Raw genomic sequence first — 9,856 nt, 5'->3', positions numbered from 1 at the left:
TTCGTCACCCATGAAGATGATGAACATTCAGTATATCAGGGAACTAAAATATGATTAAATTTGATAATATGTGTCTTAACAAGTTTATCACACACGAAGATGATGGGCATTCAGTGTATCAGGCAACTAAAATATGATATTCAATTTAAATTTGTAAGTATGTGTCTTCACAACTTCGTCACCCATGAAGATGATGAACATTCAGTATATCAGGGAACTAAAATATGATTAAATTTGGTAATATGTGTCTTAACAAGTTTATCACACACGAAGATGATGAACATTCAGTGTATCAGGGAACTAAAATATGATATTCAATTTAAATTTGTATGCATATGTGTCTTCACAAGTTCGTCACCCATGAAGATGATGGACATTCAGTATATCAGGGAGCTAAAATATGATTAAATTTGTTAATATGTGTCTTAACAAGTTCATCACCGACGAAGATGATGGACATTTAGTATATCAGGGAACTAGATAAGATCAATTTAAATTTGTTAATATGTGTCTTAACAAGTTCATCACCGACGAAGATGATGGACATTCTGTGTATCAGAGAACTAAAATATGAATAAATTTGATAATATGTGTCTTAACAAGTTTATCACACACAAAGTTGATGGACATTCAGTATATCAGAGAACTAAAATATGATATTCAATTTAAAATTGTAAGTATGTGTCTTCACAAGTTCGTTACCCATGAAGATGATGAACATTCAGTATATCAGGGAGCTAAAATATGATTAAATTTGATAATATGTGTCTTAACAAGTTTATCACACACGAAGATGATGGACATTCAGTGTATCAGGAAACTAAAATATGATATTCAATTTAAATTTGTAAGTATGTATCTTCACAAGTTCGTCAATCATGAAGATGATGAACATTCAGTAAATCAAGGAACAAAAATATGATATTAATTTTAAGTTTGTGAACATGCAGCTTAACAAGTTAACATTTTAAAGTTTGAAGAGTGTTTAAAAAGGAAGAAGAGGGAATTTACTTCTTTTTCTTACGAAACATGTATTTTTTCTGCTCTTATTACAACTTTGATTTATTTAAAGACTTTTCATAAGTTACACGAACCTTTTAATGTTTTTGAAGTATTTCAGATTGATGGTCATTTTCTATTGTTTTTCATGCGATTTCACAAAGTAATTTTCTGAAAAAAATCACTAATTTATGATAATTTTCTATTCAATTATTGGGGTTTTCACGCAATCTTAATGGTTTAAGAGTCACATCCACATTTGATTAATTAATACAAATAATATTTAGTGCAATATCATAAAAATGGTTTTAACATTGAATCATATTCAGGGGCAAATTAACGGTGACTGTTATTAAGTATGAATTCGGACAGTGATTTCGTTAAAGTTGAATTATAAACGGTGTAAAAAAACTTTGAAAACTGTCTAATATCTCGAGAAATATATGTAAAGTTAAAATAGTCACATTTAATATTTTTAAAAGCTATTCAGTAATGCTCAACTCGAACACCCCATACCCACTGAGGAGGGGGCGAAAGATCACCTTTTTCTCTAAGGATTCGGATTCTTGACCTTCAGTGTGGCGAAGAAAAGGCGAAAGATCACCCTTTTATCTAAGGATTCGGATTCTTGACCTTCAGTGTGTTCCCCAACCACTCACTGGAGAGGGGGTGAAGGATCACATTTTTCTCTAGGGATTCGAATTCTTGACCTTCAGTGTGTGTCCATAACCACTCACTGGAGAGAGGGTGAAAGATCACATTATTCTCTAGGGATTCGAATTCTTGACCTTCAGTGTGTGTCCCCAACCACTCACTAGAGAGGGGGTGAAAGATCACTTTTTTCTCTAATGATTCGGATTCTTGCCCTTCAGTGTGTGGGTAAGAAAAACATGTGATTTAAAAAAAAAAAAAAAAAACTGTTACCTCTATTAGAAGTCTTCTTGTCAGGCCAGAAACATCAATATGACTTGGTATACTTTGCAACATGATCAAGCCAAATTCACGGACTGAAAAACAATGCGATATAAGAATTTAAAGATAGTATTTCTTTCTTAAATTAATATATCATTTGCTATTCACGGATATGGTTGTCGCTGAGTCCAATTAAATTACAAAGTAAGAAATGGAGAGTAACATTTCAAATATTCGTCTATCACTTTGTGAAGTTAGATATTTTGACTAAAAAGTCAAAATATCAGACTTAGTATAAAAATATCAGACGTCAGTCTGGAACCATACCATCATTTGATTTGCATTTTTAGAGTTTCATCATTTACGTACAGTGCCCAATAATGGATCACCCTGAATAACTTTTGATCCTAATCGTCTGATCTATACTTTCTAGGACTCAATCATAATGGTTTGAGGGGGTGAACTCAAATATGCTAATCAATTAGTGCAGGCGATGTTTTAAACTAAGAAATGAGACACAAAAACGTACTTTTTCTGAATAAACATAACCTTTTTCAGACGGATTCCGCTTTCTGACTCCCAAAATATATGGGTAGCCGTAATCTGGGAAATATGGTCCCAATAGTTTGGTCTGGAGAACGATCCAAAATGCTAACCCCTTAATGTTTATTTTATTTTTTGCTTCTTTCGGCATATATCAAAAATGTTTTTAAGCGAATTGAAAAATTTTCGCACAGAATTACATAATTGGTTTATCCAAAAATAATAATTATATGCTAATTATCCAATCCCTGCAAAAAATGACTTTTGAAAAATATTCATTATTTTTTATTATTTTATTCAATAATAGTCGAAAAAGTTTGGAACAGAAGGGTATACAACTTAATTTTGAACTTAATTTTTAATTGCAACGAACAAAATTTGTGTGAAATCGGTTGAATAGCTCCTGAGAAATCGAATTTTAAAAGAGTCGTATTCTTAATTTATGTTTCAGTAGACACACAACAGCTTCAAATACAAAATTTGAGTAGTGATGGCTCAGGGGATAGGGTGTTCGCCTTCCAATGAGGTGAACCAGGTTGGAATTCCGGTAATGACTAGTCGATTCGAATTCCGCATCCGACTTGCACCGACCACAGTGCTGACGTGAAATATCCTCAGTGGTACACGGATCATGGGTTAGAGATCCTTTGCCGCCAGGCACACCATGGAAGGTTCTCGTGGTTTTCTTCTACATGTCACGCAAACCCTGGTTAGTTCTATCAAAAAATCCTTCACAAAAGAAAATTTTTCCCAATCCTTGATCCAGGAGTTCTCTTGTCTTCTGATTTGGGTTCAAAATTACAAGGCTACGGATTTGAACATTATAGTCGTAAACTGAAAAATTGGGTCGACTGTTCAACGACTGATTTATAAAATAAAATGCAAAATTCTCTAGTTTGAGCCTTGATGGCTCAAGGGATAGAGCGCTCGCCTTCGAATGAGGTGAACCAGGTTCAAATCCCAGCTAAGGCTGGTCGATACGAATTCCGCACCCGTCTCACACCAACCACAGTGCTGACGTAAGATACCCTCAGTGGTAGATGGATCATGAGTTAGAGTCCCAATTTGTCAGGCTAACCGTGGCAGGGTTTCGAGTTTTTCCTCACCATGTAATACGATGCGGGTTAGTTGCATCAAAAAGTACTCCACGAAAGAAAATTTCTCCCAATACTTGATCCAGGAGTTCCCTCGTCTTCTGCATTGGTCTTAATATTAAAAGGCTACTGAGTGGAACATTAGTGTCGCAAACCCAAAAATTGGGTCAATTGTTCAACGACGGTTATGAAACAAAATGCTTTTCTCACTTTTCTTAGTCAACCGATTCTAATTATGCAACGAGTTCTGCTTATTTCTGCGTGAGGAAGAATCCCTATTTAGACGTAGGAAAAAGTTTTTTTTTAATATTTTGAACAGGACTGAGGCAAAGAATATAGAGGCATACATTTACGTGTTTTCTATAATGTCGGTTAACGGTTAACTCTATTTTGTCCGTTATCGGACATCTAGGAATTAAGAATCGTTCAAATACTTACTGAAAGGATAGGTAGAACCATATAATACAGTAACAGATGCTATGGCCAAAATAGCATCCGCATACTTGAGAATGAGGCCATTCATAAGGAGTAGAATACAGCCACAAACTATGACCACTAAGCAGGAAGACACGTCACGTGAGACATCCAAAACTTGGTGATTACTGTAGAAGCCAGATCCTGTAAAAAAGATCTTTTTCACAGACTATACTTATAACGAATACATATTTAAAAAAAAAAAAAACGATGCATATTCTTCAAAAATGATTTTTTCCACAAAAATATATACAGTGAGCTCTCGCTACTGTGATATCCGATACAACAATGACTCCCTCTATTACAACAATGTTTCGTGGTTCCAACGAACTTCCATATGAATTAATGTTATTCTCCTCTCAATATTACGATATTCGCTAAAGCAATAAACCCCTGTAAAACGATTTTTTTCCAATTTCAACCATATTTTTTCCATTTATTATTGACTTCCAAATAATGTAAAAAATCTTATTTTATCATCTTTTGCCATTTCACCGCTGACCACCCTAAAAGCTTCCATTCTTAGAACTGCCTCCCTCAAGAAGTCACAGCATCTCCTATCTGATTTCATTTCCTTCATGTTAAAAGTTGATGATGAGTCACAAATGACCACAAGCACCACATTAACACCTGAAAAAGAATTTTTTCCGCAGAGGGCGGGTGGAGCACAATTCACAGACGAAAATCAATTTTCGTACTTTGAACTCAATGCATACTTTGTTTGTATATTCATTCTTCTGATTATTAAGTCAACCAACAAAAATATCGGATTATTTTCAATAAAAACGGTCTTCAGGTATGTTTGCGATCTTATTTTATTTTAATTGTTTTTAATACTTAACCATAATTAACCTATCTGCAAATTAATAAACAAATAACAAATTAATCTGCAATGATATAATGCCAGAGATTAAGCAAAGACTAAATGCTGGAAATCGCAGCTATTTTGCACTTTAAGAGATTGCTAATATCAAAAGTAATAACGAGAAAAGCAAAGCTTCAGGTTTATAAAACTATAATCAGACCAACCGTTATCTATGGATCAGAGACATGGACTCTAATCCAGAAACAAGAAAAAATGCTGATTACCTGGGAAAGAAAAATTCTTAGAACTATTTTTGGACCTGTCAAAGAGGGTGATCTGTGGAGAAGGCTATACAATTTTGAAATTGCAAGACTATTTAAAGATAAAGATATAATCAATTATGTGAAAGCAAAGAGAATTCAATGACTAGGACACCTTGAGAGAATGGAGGAAAGCAGAGGCATTAAGAAGATATTCAAGGGGCAGTGTCAGGGCCAAAGGATAAGAGGAAGGCCGGTCAAAAGATGGTTTGACGAGGAGGAAAAAGACCTTAAGACTCTAAGTCCGAAACTGGAAACAAAGAGATAGAGACAGGCGACTTTGGAGGAAAATTGTTAGGGAGGCCATGGTCCAACATGGGCTGTAATGCCAGGGAGTTAGTTAGCAAATTAATAAAAACATTTATAGTTAATACATATATAACATTAAGATTAAAAAAAAAAATCTTAATGTGTCTCCAAAATATTGCTGACCCTCTCTGGTCCCCAAAATATTGCTGTAATGAGGTTTTACTGTATAATACAAATATTTTTTTTAAAAATGAAACCATTGATATTTTTTATAAAAGTGATTTTCTCTCACAGAAAATAATTAATATACAAATATTTTTTTAAACACCTTGCACAAAACATAAAAAAGAGATTTTTTCTCACAAATATTTATAACTTGGGGGCTAAATCCCCTGTTCGCTGATGCTTACCAACCCCGATGATTGATTCGCAATAAATTGCTATTTCTTGGCATAAAACAATTGAAGTTATTCAACTAAAAATGTATGTACTGAAAAGAACACTTACCATGCCTAAATATTTACCTCCCTTATGATACTTAAGATCTATCAGTAAACATAAATAATTTTTTTAAATAATCGTTTTTTGAAATAACATTTAAAATTAAAAGTATATTATTGTAACAAATTCGGTAAGTTTATAGCTGTAATTTTATATTTTTGCTCACCAAACGAACGGATGTATGATTTAAAACACCATGTACACGGATGTATTTGCATTCATTACTTTGTGCATGAAGTTGAAAGTTAGGTTCTAAATCATTTAACGAATATTTTTAACCGCAATTTATAAGAGTGTATTAATGTGATTCGCACCAAAGAATGTAAAACGGTTAATGAGACACTTTAAATAACTTTATCTTAAAATGTAATTACGTTATTCTAACAATAATACTAATAAAAACAACTCTTAATTTAGTCATTCTTAATTTCTTATACTCTTAATTCAGAGAGAAAAAAAATCAAAAACGTAATAATTACAGTACGGATTAGTAGGGTGTAGATTTGCACGAATTAGGGCAGCAAAAATAGTTATAGGAAAACAATACCTTCGTTATATCAATTTTATGCTGATGACAAACAAACCAATAGGAAAATTAGTGTGGGAAAACTGGATCCTACAATGTGATTTTTCAGCCAATAAAAATGCACCGACAATAGAAAACTACCGCACCATGATTAGATTCTTATATATTGTAAAATACGAATATTCTTTTTCCCCCCAATTAAGTCAGTGATTTATTCCTTCGATTCATTGCAATCGTTAAGGTAAATAAGCAAATAACGATTCATATTTAGATGAATATCAAACAAATTATACAAATAAACTAAAGCATTCTAAGGTATTAATTTTTTTTATTTTTATGGGTGTTAAAACTAGCCTTAACGGCTAAATCTTAACGGTCAAAATGTATTTTCTGTTTCAGTTTATCTAGTTAAAACTGTTAAAGTGACAATTAAGTGTATTTCGTCCATCAAAGGTTAAATTTTGCTACTTAAACTATTGTTTTACATAACTTTACAATAAAATTATCTTAATTTATAATATAAATTTATCATGAATCACACTAAGTGTTTTAATGTAATATTTTGTAACACATATGAAATTTAAAATTTTGGCTTGAAGTAAAGAAAATAATTTAAAATTAAGCTATTTCTCTTGTTGTTGTAGTTCATTTATGTCACACTAGAGCTGCACAATGGGCTATTGGCAACGGTCTGGGAAGCACCCCTGAGGATGATCCGAAGACGTGCCATCACAATTTTGATCCTCGTCAAAGGGGGTGGCACCCTTGCTTCGGAAGCCCGACGACCTGCAAGCGAATTCGTGCACTTTACGGTAGAACAGTTTAACGACGACCAATACCGTACACTCTCGGATCCTTCACAGACTGATTCAAGTAGTGACCCACCTACACACTGACTGCAGTCAGTGATGCTTGATACGAAATTGTAGAATCTTAACCTCCATGACTTTTGGGCAATCAGTAAATTTGAGGAAAATAGATTGCTGATTTTTGAAAGGAGGATACTTCGGTCAATTTTTGGTGCCGTTTAATAAAATAATGTTTGTAAAAGTTTATATAATCATGAAATACATGATAGACAACCTAGCATCTCAAGAGTCATGAAGTAAGCAGGACTGTGACACATTATTGGACTCTAAGATCCAACCAAACAATTGACATTCTCAAAGAGTGAGGTTACAAGAAGAAGAGGCGGATAAGCTTAATACCTCCTAGAAGAGAGAAGGCCTCAGCACTGGTTACCATAAACAAGAAATTTGATCCTTTATAGCAGTGGTTACCAACTGGCGGCGAGCGGGTCACATCCGGTCCACGAAGCTTTTTTTTTGTGACCCGTGAACTAAAATATAGTAGTTGTCATTTTTTTGCAGCCAATTTTCGTAAAAAAACCTGTATGGGTTTAAAATGCTATTCTTTCGTTGTTTAAAAAAAAAAAAAAAAAAAAAAAAAAAAAAAAAAAAAAAAGCGAATTTCTTTGTTTTTGTGAAATTTAACATACCAACGATGCAAAAATTTTTTTTTCTCAGATGAAAATCTACTTCTTATTCTAATTTGTAATTTAATACTTTCGTTTTGTACAACTTGATAAAAATATGACAGTAATATTTAATGTTTCTTTAAGCATAAAAGAGTCCTATATAAAATTTTGGTAAAGTTGCGGCCCGCCATTTGACTGGTGTTTTCAATTGCGGCCCCCGGTTTCATGTAAGTTGGAAACCCCTGCTTTATAGTTTGTCCAAAATAAGAACTCCCCCAGACATTCGTCTGGACCTGTGGAGGTGACTATGGCAACGAGGTTTGACTATTTCTAGTAAGGGTGCGAGGTTATTGTTTTGGAGTTTTTTTGACTCGGGTCGGAGAGAAAAGGGGGATCTCTTTCTTGGGTCTATTGTATTAGTCATAGAATGAAGCTACCCTCCCTAAAATGCGTCATTCTTGTTTCCAGAGCACCAGATGGCCTCAGACTTTGTGACCGGAGGAGTTATTAACTTAGACAAACTATAGTAGTCCAAACGTAATAACTTTTTTCGCATTTTTCCCCATTGCGCAGCTTAGTAGCCTGTAAGTCGTGATATCTTTCTTATTTTTCCTCCACTGCACAGTTTATGTTAGTTGCGTCGAACTACTAAATTGATCCGTGCTGAGGCCTTCTCTCTTCTAGCAGGTGTTGAGTAACTTCGAGGTGGCTACACAGCGCAGAGATGGATTTGAGATTGTTGGGAGTGAACAGGTGAAGAAATCTTGTAGTAAATCGTTCTACCAAGAGGAAGTAGACTGAAAAAGCCTTGACTAACACTAAGTTGTAGTGTGGATGAAGAGGAAGAACCTCCATGACCCCTCTGGCCCACAACGAGCTGTTGCTGGGATACTTTTTGGTAATCGTATTTATATGAAATGTATACATTTTGAAGTTAACTTTTAAAATTTTCATGAAAAAGAATGCATGAAATGTTTATTTACGAACAATTTCCGTTAAATGAAATCAATGCATAGTACAGAAAATTTTAATGTTTTAAACTAAATGGATTTTTTACTTCTTGTGTTCCTCAGGTATTCGAACGATGATCTCAGACTATTTGAGCACACTCTTCTGTTATTAACTGAATCCAGAACGATGCAGTTCACTTGCATATCGTCTTCTTTGATTGTCATGGAGCAACCTTGATGGTGAGTGTAACCTAAATATTTAAGGAATTATAATATTAGCCATGTTAATAAACAATATTTTTAAATTAGTTTTGCGTTCAGACATGTAATCTGATGATAGAAAATAATCCTAACGAAGCACAGAAAAAATTATGAAGCACATCATGAGATTATAAGTTTATAATAAAAGTTTTTATTTATTGATTTACTGATTGATAGATTAACGACATATCACTAAGACTCTCGTGCATTGATTCACTGATGTAGCCAGTATCCATGTTCATTAAGTCACAGATTCACTGATTCGTAGATTTACATATTCAGTTATTGAAAGATTTACTACTCATTCAATTCACTATAACATTTGAACTGATTCATGCAATACTCTAATGTATAAAATCGTTTTTCTCTTGAATGTTTTTCTCCATTTATTTACTAGCTGTATCAAACAGTAACATTATATATAGCAGTAATCCTACTAGCTGTATTAAACAGTAACACTATATCCAGCTGTAATATACACCGAAGAGCCATTACATTATGACCACCCTGCTAATAACATGTAAGACCACCTTTAGTCCTCAAAACTGCTATAGCACCCGCCGCGGCATTGATTCCACAAGGTGCCGATAGGTAGTCTGAGGTATCTGGTACCAAGCTCTCACCAACTGGTCCTGCAATTCCCTCACATTGCGAGGGGGTAGCGTGGCAGCACGAATTTGGTTTTCCAAGTAGGACCACAAATGCTCTATTGGATTAAGGTCAGGTGAATTTGGGGGCCAAGACA

The 9,856-nt window shown here is 34.1% G+C and overlaps 1 protein-coding gene across 1 annotated transcript in view; it reads right to left on the bottom strand.

Annotated features, from left to right (window-relative positions):
* The window catches only part of LOC107454104 (proton-coupled zinc antiporter SLC30A1), a gene marked incomplete in the record, with an annotated part of 37,838 nt that overhangs the window by 6,974 nt on the left and 21,008 nt on the right, over nt 1-9,856 (bottom strand). The window contains 3 exon segments of the mRNA XM_071182605.1: nt 1,924-2,006; nt 3,987-4,166; nt 8,958-9,101. Coding sequence (XP_071038706.1) covers nt 1,924-2,006; nt 3,987-4,166; nt 8,958-9,101 — 407 coding nt within the window.

Source organism: Parasteatoda tepidariorum, chromosome 6, assembly GCF_043381705.1.
Source record: "Parasteatoda tepidariorum isolate YZ-2023 chromosome 6, CAS_Ptep_4.0, whole genome shotgun sequence".
NCBI classification, from domain to species: domain Eukaryota; kingdom Metazoa; phylum Arthropoda; class Arachnida; order Araneae; family Theridiidae; genus Parasteatoda; species Parasteatoda tepidariorum.
Note: the sequence above shows the minus strand (reverse complement) of the source record. Positions and strands in the feature narration are given on the sequence as shown.